The following is a 17,648-nucleotide window of genomic DNA, read 5'->3' as shown; positions in this document are numbered from 1 at the left end:
AAACCGAAGGCAAGAGAAATCCGAGTCATTTCTTATCAGCGATCATTTCTTGAGCTCCACTGGCCTTTCTGTGCCGGCATGCTGACTGATACTCCTTCAAAAAAAGAATTGTGGGCAGCTACACTCTAAGTGAATGCTGGGGAAGTGCAATGAACGTCCTGTCCCTGTGTTTCTCTTGTGTGTTATATCTGCTCGCTTAGCCCTGACGGTGGGATCCGCTCTTCGTCGGCACTGCCGTTCTCGGCGAGCCACCTCAGCGACGTCCATGGCGGGAAAGACACTCCGCCAGCCGGCACCTTCCTACTAGCCGCTCCGTGGGAGCGCCCCAGCGGCGAAACCCTCAGAAACTTTCCAATGATGGGATGGTGGCGCCCTCTCTCGGCCTAGCGGCGAAACTCGGCGGTTGTTCCGCTTGGAACTGCGTGACCACGAATGGACCCCGTTCTTGTTCGGTCTGCAAGTGCATTGCACTCAAAACTCACAAGGTCCCTTATGTATTCGCCTAAGGCGACTTGAAGGCGAAAATCATCTTTTCCTTCTAACCGCTCTTTCTGTCTACTCTGTCCTTTTTTCCTATGTTCGCGCGCTGCAAAAACTTGCCATTATGGACTGATCCTCCCTCCCTTCTACTAGAGTGACCTAGAATAGGGGGAGTGTCCAAAGCGCCGCGCAAATACATGGGAGGAGCGAGGGCCTTTTGCGGTGAACTTCCGCGCCGCGGCGCTGCCGTGCCGGACCCGTGGGCTTTCTCCGCGGCGGAAGCCGCGCCAAAGCGGCGAGCGTCTGCTACGCGCGTGATATTTTGGCCGCTATTGGCTAAAATTGTGGAAATTTGGGCAAACTTTAATACTGCGTCACTGTAACATAATACTGCAGCGACTCATCATACAGAGAACGCGTTTGTGTGTTTTGAAATGGGGTTTTTGTATATATCCTTGCAGCTGATTTGTCACCGCATTGGTCCACACTTCCGCGGCTGTTTGAGGAACGCATCCTGCGCACACTTCAACGTGAGAAAAGGCGCTTAGCTTACTTTCGTGTGGAATGACGAACGTAAACTTGCTGCAGGAGACAATAAACTGGAGATAACCAGGAGAACGTAGCACATATGCACGTAGTAACTAGCTCATGCATGCTAACGCGTTTGCACCCTTCATATCCTATCTTTTATTTCGTGCATTCGATTTGTTTTACAAGGCTGCCTCCGGCACTCTGCTGTTTCAAGCCATTTCATGCGAAGACGAATGTGTCAGTCGGCGTGGCCGCGCTACCAAAAGTAAAAAATTACTCGTGTAACTGGCGTCTCGTTCACTTCGTATACACGAAAATTGACACGGAGGGGCACGAATGTACGTATGCCCAACCCGACCGATACATCACTTACGTGACATGCTTGCCATTTGCGTAACGACTAACAATAATACTGAGGCAAAAACCAGTCAAAAAAAGACGCCGGACAAGGGGAAGAAGTGACACACACAACGACTTCCAGTCGTTGTGTGTGTCACTTCTTCCCCTTGTCCGGCGTCTTTTTTTGACTGGTTTTTGCCTCAGCGTCATGTACCAACTGACCCAGACCAACAATAATAATATGGTGTATGGCGGGCAAACCCACTTTCAGCCAGAAATAATTCTGACGTATAGTCTGACGATTTGTTTCCGTCAGGTTATAAAAAACGTGGTGGTCACCAATATCGATGTCAACATGTTAGACTTACCCATACATATTGAAGAGCTGACCGCGTAGGTAAAATGTATGCGAAAAAATTACATGAAAAGAAAAACATGGTTCCTTATGCATTCGCCGGAGATGACTCGAAAACGAAAGCCATCTTTTTTGTCAGTCGATGCATTGATCCTCCCTCGCCCCTCTCCGAAAGCTTTCTGCACATAACGTGGTTTTGGACTGCGCACAGGATCGAAGGCATTGCAAGCTTTCTGCACCTCACCTGCTTTTACATTGCCTACATCGGGGGCCGATCACGGAGGCAATGGAAAGCGACCATGTCATGTGATGGCGTCATCATATTACGTCACGTTGAATGACGTCACAGTGACGTGATAAGTTCGGTCGACGTCATCGCGTGATGATTTTTTGCATCACTCGTGTTAGCTACGCGGGACGCCGACGGTCAATTTTCGTGTTTGATGAGGCATCTAAGGCTTTAGCATTAAAAAAAAGACAAACCAAAGAAAATGAAACGATAACAGTGCAACATCGTGTATGCCTCACTTCATGTTACGAGCGATCGCCCGAAAACAAACATGATTCTCCGTTCAGAGCAGCTGATTGCACGCGTCTGCGGGACAAAAGAGGCTTGCTTTACCCGTCTGGTCATCTCTTTATATTTATTCAAGAGATGAGCAGACTCGCTATTTAAGTACTCTCTGAGCTTCAGCACGAAATTGTGGCGGACGCTATATTGAGGTCATCAGGAAAAAGCGGGAAATTGCGGTCGGGTGCCCTGTTGGCGCGCACTCAACTGCCGCAGAAACAATCGTATTTTATGTAACTACTCGTCCACATCTTTTCGTAAAGTCTCTGAACCGGGTGAACGCTAACCTCCGAGTCCCGTGAAAACATCTGAAGTTGAGAATGAGCTGTTTGAAACTGTTTTCATTTCGTATGGTGAAGGCTTGAAGCAATGCACGCATCTCGCGCGAACGTTTCATACTGACGTTCAGCGATCCAATGCAACATGCTATTATATATATATATTCTTACCGTATTTTCGTTCAGGCAGCTTGTACAGCAAGAATGGGGGCATTTGCAACTTTGTTTCATGATATCTGGATATTTGTAAAGCATTTTCTATATTACGCCTTTTATGCAAAAACTTGTGGAATAAGGTTAGTTTACCTTGCATTGTTTTTCTTTCAAATATTTGCGCACGGTGTGCCTTGTTGTTAGCTACCTCAGAAATAAAAATAAGCCAACAGCATTGCGCCGTATGGCCGTCTCTACTCTTTTTTACCTTTTTTTTTGTTACCCTTGCGTCTTCCCGGTGTGCTCCGTACATAATAAAGAGCTTGTGGAGACTAATGAATTGTCAAATAAAGCGGTGTGCATATGGCTAGCAAACCAGTGGCGACTATGATATGACATGATATGTTCAGCAAATATGAGTAAAAAGCTTGTGAAGTCACTGCGCCCAAGTATTTCAGCTGACTGCGCGTGCAATTTACTTTTTTATTACTCTTAATTCGTGCATGCGTGATGCTATTGCCCGATTACTCGTGCGAATAGGGTTTTTTTTTTCGTTCTTTGCTTGTGCGTGTCCGTTTTGCGCGTTTTTACACATGCACCAACGTTCTCGAACTCTGTGACCGGAACTAGGCGCCACGCTGATGCCGCTTGACACATGATTTTTTGGCATTCTGTTGTTGCCCCAGCACTAACACAACGCTTAAAGATGGATAAGCTTCATTCCTGACCGCATTACTAAAGTTAAGTAGACTTCAAGTGCCCTGTGTGGAAACGCGGCGCAAAAAACTACAGCGCGTAGCAGACGCCTCTCGCTTTCCGCGCGCTTGCCGAGCGCGGAAAGCCCACGGGTCCGGCGCAGCAGCGGCGCGGCGCGGGAGTTCACGGCAAAAGGGCCACGCGGGAGCCGGCGCTTTGGACACTCCCCCTATTCTAGGTCACTCTACTTCTACGATAGCTTTCTGCACCTAACGCGGTTTTGCACGCCTTCCAGGCCGGAGGCATGGCAAGCTTTCTGCGCCTCAGCTGGTTTTGCACTGCCTCCGTGATCGGCCCACCTTTGACAAAACGACGATGTCATGTAATGACGTCATTATGTCACGTCATGTTATCTGACGTCTAGCGACGTTGCGATGACGTCACAAAATGTGACGATGTGTGACGCCGTGATGACGTCATATGAGTACGTCATCACGTTATGATGAATTTTTGCGTCATTCGCGTTGACGCCGTCGCCGCCGACGGTCAAACTTCGCGTTCGATGAGCCATGTAAGGCTCATCAAACGCCTTAAAAACAAAATATAACACTTTCTTCTAAAAAGAAAACGTATGTAGAGGGCAACGTAAACTCTGTAGAAAAGCAACACTTTATCGATAGAAATTTTAGTACACTCTAAAAAACAAAGTGTGTTACATTTTCCGGTGAATCCCGACTTGCAGTGTACATGACTCTCTTTAAAGAAACACGTTTACACCCTTTTGGCTCCCATGGCTCTCCGGCGACCCGAGTCGGAACTTACAAAAAAAAAGAGTCAATTAAATTACTTTTATTTTTCTTAGAGCGTAAGAAAAACAGTCAGTTGTCGTGGGTCGCGTCACATTACATTGCCTCCCAACCCGCACCGGGTCTCGGTGCCAATATCATTTTATTTACAGAAATCATAAAGGGGTGAGCTCCTTAAGTCGTAAATTTAGCTCCTAATTGAGAGAAGAAACGGTACTCGAGTTTATGCGGTGATTCACCATGTCAGATGAATCGACATTTCCCACAAGACCGTACAGCCTCTTGACAAGCTTGACATTTTCCTTTTCCAACCACTGTTATTTGCACGACTTCCGGATCTATCTCTCTCTCTCTTTCTTTCTTTTTGTTCCTTCTCTTTTCTTTGGAGGGGGGGGGGGTGAGACTTGGTGGATTAGCATTAGCACGGAACGTCATTCGGAAGCCCTCGCAAGGAACACTTTCTTTTTTTCGAAAGTTCGTCCCCTAATTGGCAGGTTGCTGATTCAGCCATCACATCCTGCTGCGATAGTTTCAACTTATTTTATTTCGTTTCGCACTCTTTCGTCTCTCATTTTCCTTCTTCAGTCTCATTTGCCCCGAGGCTGGCATATCGACTAGAGGAAGACAAAAGAAAAAATAGAAATCAGCGATGTTTATATTACGACAATGTGAAAAAAAAATTGACAGGCACATTTTCTAACGGGGCTGACTTATTGACTTCAAAAGTAATAATGATTTCAATTGGAGGTGTCCCTAATTTTGGTAATCCTTGGCTTAGGTGTCAGGTAGTGGCATTCGCCCATAGGCGTTCGCTTGTCCACGGACGAAACATTTGTCCAGGAACAAAACACCTAGAGATAACGTCTTTAGAGGTGCAGAGATGCGCACATAGCACTTAACATGCTTTGAACGCTTTACTGAAGACACAGGTACGCAAACTCACTTACGAAACGGGTAACGCGTTGCGAAAAAAAAAACGGAATAAACGAAGAGAGAAAAACCGAACAGAGCACAGACTGAGACTTCCACACGGCCTCTGCAAACAAGTTTCAGGCATGCCACTAGTTGAAGTCGACTGAGTAGGACCACTTGCAAGTCTTCGTCAGTCTCACAATTACTGCCCAAACGACACAGCCCCTCTTCCCCCCTTTGGCCCCCTTCATGCTCCTTCGCCCTACGGAGTCGGCCGGCTCATCTTTGCCTGAGCTGCGCCCGCTGCAGCCTCCGCAAGCTTTCGCTCGCACATAGAGCATACGACACGCGCGGTGATGCTATGGATGTGGACTTTATACGGAACATGACGGCGACGGCGAAAATTCACTTAGAGTGTCCATATAATTGCTGTCGCATTAAAACGCTAATTTATGATTGAGAATTAGCCAGTTTCTTTACTCTGACGACTCATTATTATAGATAAGTTACACAGGCCACTAATGCATCAAATTACAAGCAAGGCATGTACCCTTAAATGGAGAGAGAGAGAGAGAGAGAAAGGAAAGACATGGAGGTTAACCAGAGGAAGCCTCTAGTTTGCTACCCTGTACTCGGGAAGGGGAAAGGGGAGGTAAAATAATGAAAGAGAAGAAGACGAGTTTGTGACGACAGCACGCGACAAAAAAAAATCACAGAAAACAAAGTGATGACCGTAGTCCAAGTACTACACAGCAACATTTTCCGCCAACAGTCACAGTTCTCAAATAAGTACGATAGCACCATATGCGCCTAGGCAATATTACATTGTACTGTTGACTAACTCATCGCTTCTAGAATAAACCCACATGCGGCAGTTAAGTGAGTTGTCTACGCGATATTATACGCGACAGCTTCCAAGGGGGGATTTCCTTACACGCGCAGGAAAGTTGGCCACGTTGTTCGAGCGCGAAAGAAGGAAGGGAAACCTAGCGACTTCGTCCTACGGGAAATGTGTAGCTTTTCTCAGTCCAACGTGGCTTAAGCGACACGCTCGCTGCACGCTTGTAATAACGCCGCGAGACGAGGAGCTTGAAGCAGGCCGCTGGAAGTGCATGCAGCAGCGAGCGGTAGATAACACACGCACGCACACACAAACGTGCACGCGCATCCCACACACACACGCTCACACAACGCAGGGCGGCGAAGCGCAACGGAGCGAAGTGCTGACGAGGAAGCAAGAAGAAGTCTAGGTCCTCGCGGCATACATTATTCACGCCCGCTCCATCTAGCGGATGGAGGGGATTGAGGGAGAGGGTGGTGTGAAGAAAGGAAGGGGAGGGTACGGGCTGCGAGCAGTGCGGTCCCCTGTCTGCGGCTTCCAGTCGGGGTAAAGCAATTCTGCTGACGCCGAACAGAAGGACCAAGGTTGCTAGGGGCTAACGGGAAAATAAGAAATCCCCCAAAAGGGAAAAGAAACCAGCACTGCGGGGAACAAAGAGGGAACGAATAGAAGGAATGTAAGCATGCCATAAGGACAGGGGAGGGGGAAATATTGGAAACGGGAATAACGTCTGGAATTCCGCGGTCTGGCAGACAAAATGGAATACGAGGGCAATCTTACGAGGCGCTGCTCTTAACCGCTGACGAGAGGCGTTGAAACAAGGGCAGCTCGCGAGGGAAGCAGGTAAGAAGTGGGGGTACTTAGAGCGTTTCGCGGGTGCGTCGACGCTCGCGTATAAGATAAAGAACAAATAAGTATAATTGAAAAATAAACAGTGATCGTGAGAATGTGCAATGTGTCGCTGCTGCGGTCGCGCTCATACTTGCATAAAACATGGCGTCTCTCTCGACGCCGCTGCGGTGATGCAAGGCGAGACGGGTAAACTGTGGGCGAGATGCGATCTTCTTTTATGCATGAATCGCTAGCCGTATAGTCGGCGTCGATTGTGGGGATAGCTTTTCCCTTTCTTTTTTTTAACTCGCGAGCGGGGCAACAGATGCGCGTTTATTATTAGCGTCGGTTTTGCTGCGACGGCCAACAGGCGCCACTGGCGTCGCAAGAAGGTCAAGGCAGGGGTGAAATGCTACCCTTCTCTAAGTATAATACGTACTGCTAGTCACGTCTAGGACTGTGTGAACTGCTGCCCGATCAAAAAAGTAAAGCCTTGTCCAACCATCCATTCATCGGCCCATAGGCGTGCGCAAGTTCTCCGAAGGGGGGGGGGGGGAGGGGGACGAAGTTCCACTGTTTCTATTTTTCAGGACCATCCGTGTATCTAAGTCAGTCAGTGAAATAACTTTATCGAAAGGACCTGCAAGTGTGTGGGACGTGCAAAAGATCCAGCCTAAGTGACGGCCAGGAGTTCTCAAGTCCTGGCAGATTCCTTGGTTTTCAAAGTTGGTCTTCAAAGACAAAGCTGTGCGACACAGCTCTGCCCTTGAAGTCTCCTAGCACTCGAGGAGGCGGTCGCTAGACGCTGCATACCCATTACTGTTTGTTATCCTTCGGCATTCCCATAGTATATGTTGCAGAGTGGCTCTAGAACCACAGTTTTGGCACTTACGTCTCTTGCACATGTCTAGGTAAACGAGGTGTGAGATGCACCACAGTATTTCATCATGACAAACAAGCTAGCCCACCGTTGCGTCTAATGACTTAATCTGTCCTTATGTGTATGTCCCGTGATATGTTACGTTGAGAACGGATAGTCTTCCAAGCGAGAAGAGACTCCTACTACACATCTTAACGAGCAGCAATGTTCACATATACCGCACTGACATGGGTGTACAAGTCTTGCTGAAAATAGTAAATTCTGCAGGACCCCTCTTCTAGAATAACACCATCACAATTTCGCCTTAACGAGGTATCTCAGAAGAAGGAGATCGCGGGAACACCACGCTAAACGCTTCTACACCGCTGCTGAAGCGTCAGGGGTGTACCCAAAATGTTCGAGCAATTAAAAAACCATTCACTTGTAATAAACGATGCCAGTTAGACACACACAAAGAGAAAAGCTAATAACATGGCAGCTGTGTACTGACATCCAGGTCATGCCAAACTTGGAAAGCCCTGCGAACGACATGTCGCGTTAAGACAGCTTACTCTAGACGAGTATGGCGCTTGGTTAAAACACAGCGCGACTAAGACGCAGTACAAGCGACACAAGAGCGCATCACGGCGCTCGTTGTGTGCTTCTACGTCTTCTGTAGTCGTCTCGGTCGCGTTGCTTTTTGCCCAAACTGTCTTGCCCAAACCGAAGATTTACTTAGAAAAGCACCATTTTATGGGTCGGTACAGAAGACACATGTCTGCAGACTAGCTCTACAAGTGCTTCCTTTTTCACTTCGTCTTAGTTCAGCTCTTCAAAGCAGACTAATGCTGTCAGTGACAGCTCAGAGACGATGCGCTAACTTGTGACAAATATCTTTCGTGTCGACACTAGTACTGGTTTCTGTGCGGAGAATGACAAAAGAAAAAAAAAGAATGTGGGGAAACAAATGAAATTAAGGGAAGAAAGGAAGCAAATGGAAGAATGAGAGGAAATAATGAAAGCGAGTGCTGAAACGAGAAAAGGGAGAAATACGGGACGTAAGGTAGAGTTGGCCAAAAGAGGTTAAAACTGAAAGGGCTCGATTTGAACAAACAAGCGAAGAAGGAAGCAGCCAGAGAGCGAGATGGTTGGAATGAAAGGATGCAAGGAACGAGAGAAACAAGAAAGCGGGAACGAAATGAACAAAATAAAGGCGTAAATGGGATGGAAGGTAGGCAGAAAGAGCAGAAGCAAGAAGAGAGAAGTAAAACAAATTGGGGAAGTTGTGTCGAAATTAGGGAGGAAACCAACGTCAGAACGGGAAGCATGGAAGTAACAAGAGCGGTAGAAACCAAGTAAGGGACGCAGCGACCGAAAGGACACGAAGCGGAAGTAGAGACGGAAAGGCGGAAGGGATAGTTGGGGAAATAGGGACGTAGCGATGAGTTGGAATGAAATAGGGAAGCCAGGAGATAATGTACTAACCACGCATAGAACTAAGGGAAAGAAGGAAAGAACTGGGCCTGAAAGCAAGGGAATCAGTGTTAGCTGTGGAAGTACGAAAAGAAAAGGAAGTGTTTGGGGGATAAAAACAAGGACGTGGGAAAGGCAGGAAGGAAAAAACTCCGAAAGGAAGGAAGAGGAATTAGGGAAACGAAGCATTGAGGAAGAGAAAAAAGAGGGATGACGCAGGAAGGAAAAGAATTTCCTTGCTTTCGACAGGTCGAACTAATTGACCCACGTTAAGGGCATTTGACTCCGCGTTCACGCACATCGTTCTCAGAAGGCCGCAGAAAAGCGGTGACATCGCCGTCTGCCGCCGACCCATGCTGGCCCCATTAGCGCTGCTCCAAATTTAATTTACTTTCTTACTCATTACGTGGCCCACTCAGAAACAGCTCCGCCCCTTCCCTCTACTTCCCTGAGTTGTGCAGTAACACCGGAATAGCTAGGCCAGGTCGGAAGATATTTGCGGCTAATGAGACCCGTGTTGCTGAGTAACTCGATTTCTTCTTCGGTCTTGCCCCTCATCTTGCCACTATCCTTAGCTGTTGCTTTTTATTCCCGCTTCGGGAATTGCCGAGTTTTAATACCTAGACTTATAAGTGCAGCCGAGTGTTTGTGTGGCCCTAGATCCGAGCGGGAAGCTTTGATGTTCGCGGCGAAAGCTTACAGCAACGAGCCGCGATGTTGAGTCTGAGTCGGTCAACGTACAAATAGATGTGAATCCTGATTAAGGTGCGGGCAGGAACATCGCTCGAATACTAATCAGGATGCTGGTGCTGCTTATTTCGAGTTGGCACGACTTCTAATGGGCTTTCCTGAAAGATGCAGGTCCTGGAAGAACCTCCAGCCACAGAAACAAAAACCGGAGATAGCGTGCAAAGGTCAGTCACTAGAAATAGCACTCGTCGACAGCAGTTCACTGAAGCTTTAATGCGGAGTTGGGCACAGGCATTTTAAATAGCTACTGCGCGAAAGTATAGAACCGGGTGGTCACGTTTGTCTTGGTTCCGTTAGCGGAGTATAGGATACGTGATGAAGTAAAGGGCATCAGTCCAGTATGGCAGTCTGTAGACGATGGGTGCCGGTGGGTTGTTGGGACGCATTCTGTATTAATGACACGATTTTCGTAGCAGCGAAGTGAAGGCACGAAAAGCAGCAAATAAGAAAGGTATAGATGCGAAACCAGGTAAACTATTGCGTACACTTCACATACGTTCATAAAAAATGACCTGGTCACCGAGCCAGCTTCATTATTTCGTTCTGTTGACAAGAACGTCGTAGAGGAATCGCGTTGGTTAAGGGTTCCAAACTGGGTGCGCACTGCCTGTCTTGTTACCATAACGGGGTACATCATGTATTCTTACCTTCTCTTTGTTAAATAAAGCACAACTACACAAAAAATGTCTCTCTGTACTTCGGAGAATCATTAACAGTATTTACTATTAATGATTTTTTAAATAACATCGCAACTGATGGACGACATCGACGGGCAATTCAGAGTGTAGAGGTACTGAGCCGGTTTCCGCTCAAACTTTGCATGCACAGGCGTGTGCAAGGGGGGGGGGGGGGGTCGATGTCTGCCCCATACTTTGACTTAATAAGGAGGGGGGGCGCTGCGATGAACCTTCCCACCCCCTGAAGGGGAACCCTGCGCACGCCTATGTTTGCATGTTGTACAACTTGTTCTCTTTCTTCCATCAAGTGAGAAGCGCCTAAGTTCTTGTTAGCGCACGCGTACCTTCTTGCTGGCGCGTATTGTGACATAACAAGGTGCACGGACTCCTCATGTGGAGGAGATGACCTGAGCTGTCACGATGTCATTGTGACAAGTGACGTCAGTAAGTACCGCACAGCAGAAACGGCAGTTTCAGTTACAAACCAACCCCGCATTTGATCATCGTATCCGTGCGATAAGTTAATTTTTACACGTCACCTGTGTGACATGTCAGTCATACGCTGAAAATAAGAATGTACAGGGGTACACGTAAAACTATAGTCGGTTACAGCCTAAAAGAAAAGGGCAGCTCTTCCAATAGATCCGCGGCGCGCCTACCCTTCACCTGTGAAAGACGGTCGCGCTAGCTGGTTTCCGCTCAAACTGTAAGTACTCTTTCCTCGGCTAGCGTAAATATTGCGCATATTCATAGTTAAATGTTCGTCGTTACTACGTAAAACATTACGTTTGGCTGAGCAGCGATGTCGAAATCCCTCACGAAATTTACCAGGACGTTCAAGTTTTCGACCTAGAGCCAGCGACACGAAACGAGTGACTTTACGGGGAAGTAAACTATCTGAAACACTCGAGAAGTGCTTGACGTCACGAAAATGAGTAGGTGCTATTGGACGGGGGCATCTATGCAAGTTTTCTGTCGGAGGGACAGTGATGGTTGTGGGCGGAGCTGACATTTTTTTCTTAGGTTGCAACCGAGTAAAGAGCAACGCCCTCCGTAGAAAGACAAGACGGCATTCAGCATGCAGACACAACCACTCACCGAAGCGCATGTCCGTCCACGCCTTGCGCAGCATCCTGGCGATCCGGTGGTAGGCCCTGAGCACGGACGCCGTCACGCCCATGGTCAGGTAGGCTGGCCCCAGATCTTCGGCGACGCTCTCTTCCTCTTCGTCGTCGTCGGACATTGGCCACGCCCCGAGGGATTCGCGCCCACGTCCTCCCCCCGGGGTCGTTCCTGGTCCGACAGCGCCTGACCTGCCGTCTCAGCGAAGCCGCCGCCTACGGGGGGCTGTGTGCTCGTCTGCCGACCGGATCACGCGTGGAGGACCTTCCAGACACTGTCTCGCTCGACCTAAGCGTCACACGCCGTTACACCTAAGCTGTTACTCCTCGTCTAAGCATTAGACCTGGACCTGTCGGACTACGTTCCTCGGGATTCTGCTCACCGCGAGATTAACCGTACGTTCAGTCCGACCACACGCCTTGCCTAGACCTGTCTGCGCGATCCTTCCTTAGACAACGCACACCGAACCTCTTTTCAATGTTTTCAGTGTGGTCTGCCTTTCCTGGACCTATCTGGCACTAATACTCGACACGTTCCGGGAAATTTCTGCTACTGCTCTGTTGACAGAAACTTAATTCACTCGCTGATTGCCCCTTTTCTGGACCTATCTGGACAACTGGGCCTGACTTCGTGTGGGCCTTTTCTGGACCTCGCCTTTCTGTATCTGTCGCCCTCTAAAGAGACTTGACTAACTTTACGGGGGCTTCCACTTAGCCCACAAAGTGCGTTTTCTTGGCAACCGTCTTTACAGATTCCTATTCGAGATTGTTAAAAATGGGCTTAACTAGTTCTGCCTTTCCACCAAAGCACGTTGTGGACTTCGCATTCAGCTTTTACTAGAGTTCGGCAAGAAGCAAATGGTAATAGGCCTTCCCAGTTTCGTCGCAGAGATGTCGCCGAACAAGCTTAAGGTAGCGTCTGTGAGCTATGCTGGGACCTTGGCGATAAATAGCGAAATCGCCTTTTCTCGAGCTTGTAGAATTTTCTCCTCCTAGTCTTTTGTCGTCGTACTGTTTCACTGTTACTCACAAGCTTTCTTCTACTTCATAGTTACTTAGCTGTGGTTCTTACCGGAGCTTTCCTACCTCTTTTGTGATGTTGTGATTTGCATGCAATATCCTCGCTATCGTACCTCCTTTTTAGAGTTCGACTGTGTACGTCAGGAGAGTACGGCTAACGTTACGACGTCACAGCTGAGCAAATACCGCGGTTGGTCTCTTCACCGTTCTTTTCTTTTTCCGTTACCACCTTTACCACAACGCACAGCACTCGGCGCACCACGAATACCTCCGACGAGCCTCGATGATTTCACCGCACACTCCCGTCACACACAGGCACCACTCACAGCAGGAAACAAACACGTTTATGGTTGGGTGACTTCGGCAGTGGACGTCACTCCTCGTTCGTTGATTCCCTGAAGACAATGGCGACGTCCCGCAGCTCGTTCCAGACGTCGTGTCGATATCGCGGTGCACAGTCGCGCGGACCGACAACTCGATGCGACGTGTAGATTCGCAGGCCAACACTGTTTCGCACGTAGAACTGCTTTTTGTCACCACTCGGACGGCTGCCAACGCGTCTTATTGGCTTGATGAATCCGCGTCGTCATTAAGACGACTCTAAAACGCCTTCCCGGGTTTATCAGGTGCTACAGTGAGCTACCACCATGTGCCCTCTTTCCAGCACTTGACGACAATGGGCTAGAAATAAGATATTGTGGTGATTTGTGTCATCGTGTTCCTTCTCTCTATCTCCCTTTCTCTGCCTTGTTTTTATCAACCATTCAATCGGATGAAAAAACAGCGAGCCGAAATGAAAGTTCGGAATAAGCCAAGTGTTCTGCAAAGATTCGACGTAGCTTATAGACGAGCCACCATATTGGCACGTTCCTTCGTCACTGATAGAAGGAAGTTTCGTTCGTGTCACGTACAAAGCATGTCTTCCGTACCTCGTAACAAGCCTAAACGAAAGGAAATATTTCAATCATCCCAACTTGAATGTCGCGGTCGCGGAAGATGAAATCTAACTGTTGAGGTTGAGCTCAGTACGGCGTCAGAGCATTTGGATCGGAAAGAACAGCAAAGTAAAGCTTGTTCCGTACAGTATTTGACGGTCCATCGAACGTAAAGCTGCTTCGGAAACAGTGTAATCGGAGTGAGGAGGTCCTTGCGCAAGGGAGCGAGGATATGACGACGCTGTACGGCAACCCGTCAAATAGAGTGGAGGTGGTTGTGGTCTTTCTAGCACTGGAATACCCAACACTCGAGCTTTCAGGGGTCAGGATACGAGATGAGTTTTAAGAACGTCAGACTCTGAGCTTTTATTTCTGTCTTGCCGATATACTGAAGGAACACGTCCCCACCAGTTAAGAGAGAAAATCACGAAAGAACAGCATGGAGAGATGCCTCAAGCGAACATCGGTAACGAAGCGAATAAGAGATGCGCCTGATATGTACGGTACGTTCTGACTTCCGATACCCCGCAAAAGTCAACAGCTTCGCGCGACATCTGGTTTATACTGGGACGTCTGCCAGCTCGACTGCAGCGAAGTACCGATCGAGATTCCATCGGGCTGCAACACATGGTCGGGTCATCGTCGCCGGGTTGGAATTCCGACACAACGAGTTGCTGCTTCTCTTTTCCTACGCCAACACCGATCCCCCTCCACGCCTTCAAATCGGCGTCATTGGCATTGCGATGGCGACCAGATTGCGACCGGAGCGCCCGCTGGCGAGTAATCGTTTTCTGCTCCCGAAAAAATCTGTCTCGACTCGATGACGGGGACAAACGCAGAAGCGAAGAAAAAATGGCTATGTGACATCTACAGAGTGGGGAGTAACCTCCTCCCCCTTTTGGTTGCTGGTTCCCGCCGGCTCCTGTGGCTGGCTGTCTACGACCGATAGGGTGGGCGTCACGTCGTTTGTCACGCCATTGCCGTCCGCTTGGCTTATAGTCGACACAAGCCCCGAGACAAGCCGAAAACAACGACTTGCTCCTCCTTCTTAGGCTTAACGTTTTTTCGATCCTTCTTTTCTCATCGAGGGCGTTATTTCTTTGGAGCACAATGATCGCCTTTGTTGCGGGATACGGTTGGCTGCGCCTATTGTAAGCGAAAAGAAGTGGATTGTTAGATAGAACGAAAAAAAGACAATTTATTGAAAACAAAGCCTTATTGTGTTCCTTTCTTCTTTTGTAGTGCAGTGGAATGACACGTCGAGTTTTGAGCTAGAAAAAAGAAACATTACTTGAAGAGTCGTGCTCAAGTGTTTCTTGTAAACCTGACAGATTCGAACAAGCTGTCATAGAAAGCAAAGACCTAACCGAACTGCCCGAAAAGTTGCGACACTTTGCTCGCCGATCGAGTTAACGTCTTTCCCTTGGACTTCGGTGCTGGCTTGCTTTTTCGACACTGTCAATCCCGGATTCTGAAAACTAGTCTCGCCGCACGCGGTGGCTTTATTTATAAAATAGAAAACGAAAAGTGAAGCCTGGGAGGCGATGAAAATTTTATTTCCCCGTCAACGTTATGGGAGCGTCCTGCCGAAACGGATTGGATTTCAAGTTGTGAAGAAATTATTGAATGGCTGTAAAAGTGACACAGCGCAATAGATAGTTGGACAAACAAGTGGCAGTGTTCTTTCCAATTTAATTGCCTTTTTCATAAGAGATGCGAAGACGTTGCCAAAGAGACACTGTCGAAGTTGCAGGCAGAGAACACAGGCGGAGCCGAAAACACACGTCTTAGCTTTCCAAAAGAAGAAAAAAGATGAGGAAATAATGTCAAAATACAAAGGGGAGCAGAGATAGTGCCCCCACTTTGTCTTAAGGTCTTACTCGGAGAACACACAGACGAAAGAATTGACACGTCAAGTGCATCAAACTTTCACGGCAGCACTTGGCACTTTCTGGTTCGCGTTTCTTCAGAATCTTCCGAGACGTCACTGAGAGCCACTAACAACAGTTCGCTCCGGCCCAAAGTTTTCGAAACATCTTTGCGCAAGATTATCGACACCTTAGAGAAAGTTCCCACGTCGGATTTGCAACCACAGTAGCGCGGTTCGCAACTTTTGGCGACGGGGGTGGGAAAACAAGAAAACGAAACAATAGTGCAATCTGCCACGCAGCCGCTGAATTTGTCGAGCTGACAGGTTTTGCCGGAAACGAATTGCGTCTTTCCGCAAATAGTTGTCCCGTAAAAGAAAATAAAAATGCTGCAGCAGAATGACCAGAGCTACAAATATGTTCACTAGCCGATGTGCGACTTTCGAGATTTTTTTGCTCAGCGTGGTGAACGCTGGATTCGATATTGGGAACGATTCGCCGCTATCGCAACTCCTTCAGCGTTGGCAAACCTACCTGTTTGGCTTAATGTAAAATTCAAGACAATTTATTTCTTGAATAAAAGACGTCTCTTACGACGCTGTATCTGTAAGAACTGTCAGCTTAGATAAACTGCTTTCCGTGCCCCATTTTGCTGAAACTAGGCCACGTTAATAATTTATGCAACTCCGAGGTGAAAACTGGTCATTCGAATGAACAAAATAAAACAGCTCCGAGAAAGTGCTCTTTTTTTCTCTCTCTCCACTACGTTTTATCGTCAACCCACGTGAAGCAGTATGGACACTGCTATGATGAATTTCTTAGAAGTTGTCTGTCAAAGTGGATTTCAATAAACGACTTCTTGTTATGCAGCTTCTCTAGAATTCGTCGCAGACTAGTACGAGCCGTTACAACTCAATGTGGAGTGCGTTCTGACAGCCAAGTGGGGAAGATGCGCGGAGGGCAGCTTATTTCGCACTGTGTGGAACAATGTCCGCACTTGAGTCACTTCTACGTCACCGGTAACGTTTCGTAACAAAGCAGACGGAGGAGCCACCCACAGAATATGACACTTCGATTCGCAGAGTGTGCGTATGTTAAGCACGTCTACGTCTCGTCTGCGACGAGAACAGACGTATCCCAGCAGATGTTTCTGATAAAGAACAGGTGGAGCAGACTGGTCCGCACTTACGTCATTTCTACGTCACCGCTAACGTGTTCGTAACAAAGCAGACGAATCCACCCAAAAAATGACTCGTCTTTTCGAAGATTGAGCGCGTGTTAAGCACGTTTACGTCTCGTCTACGACGGGAAGAGACGCATCCCAAGCGACGTTTCTGATAAACAACAGGCGGAGCCGTCCGGTAAATTACTCATCTATGAGCAGACGACGTGCTTTCTTCCACTTTCGTCTGAGTCTCGGTTACGATAAAAACACATATGGATCCAACCACGTTCTCGAAGGGAACAGAGTCATATAGGCTGAGCCCCTTGTTGAGACGTAAGATGTTGACGAAGAAGACACAGAGACGAGAAATAGTACTTAAGGCGTTGAAGCGGTCTTTGGGAGGCGGCAAAGCTGATGAGTGTCATACAGAAAGGAGGGATTCTGAGCGGTGAGCGAAGATGGAGAGACAGGCTTGGAACGAACACTAGAGCTGCAAGACGCGAATAAACGTCACGGCTGCCGACGGCTATGACGACAAGCGAACGACGCGCCCTCTATCGGGCGCTCCCGCTACCCTTCAGCCGTTGCCTAAGCTACTCACTTCGAGCATTCCGCCGTTTCCCGCCGAAGCAAAAGGAAGGTCGAAGACTGAATAGCAGCAGCAGAAAAAGAAGTGAACCTATAACTCTCAGAAGGTTTGCCCCACCGAATAATCTCGTTTCTGGAAATCCCGGGAGTTTGCTCTACTCACTTTTCTCGCCTGTTTGGTTTGTGTCCACCCTCACCCCTCCACACACACACACACACTGCGCCGGAACGTATGCTGCTGGGAATGATGTGTGCCTGTGTTGTGTAAACAACGACGTGTTCTGCACCAGCACGCACGCACTGATGTCCTCTCTCGATGACGGCGCGCCGCTGCGGGGCGCGGGCTTCGTTGGCGTTGTCGTTTACCTACGCCAGAAGGTGGCACCGTCGCTCCACAGT

General features: G+C 48.3%; 1 protein-coding gene across 1 annotated transcript in view; it reads right to left on the bottom strand.

The window, feature by feature from the left end:
* Positions 1–15,438, bottom strand: part of LOC119374735 (Kv channel-interacting protein 1) — a 168,536-nt gene extending 153,098 nt beyond the window's left edge. Inside the window, exon 1 of the mRNA XM_037644922.2 lies at positions 11,651–15,438. Within this exon, the coding sequence (XP_037500850.1) occupies positions 11,651–11,795 (145 nt within the window). The 5' untranslated portion in view covers positions 11,796–15,438. The remainder of the gene's footprint in view (positions 1–11,650) is intronic.
* Between the last annotated feature and the right edge of the window lie 2,210 nt (positions 15,439–17,648).

The sequence above is a fragment of the Rhipicephalus sanguineus genome, chromosome 11, assembly GCF_013339695.2.
Source record: "Rhipicephalus sanguineus isolate Rsan-2018 chromosome 11, BIME_Rsan_1.4, whole genome shotgun sequence".
Taxonomy (NCBI): domain Eukaryota; kingdom Metazoa; phylum Arthropoda; class Arachnida; order Ixodida; family Ixodidae; genus Rhipicephalus; species Rhipicephalus sanguineus.
Note: the sequence above shows the minus strand (reverse complement) of the source record. Positions and strands in the feature narration are given on the sequence as shown.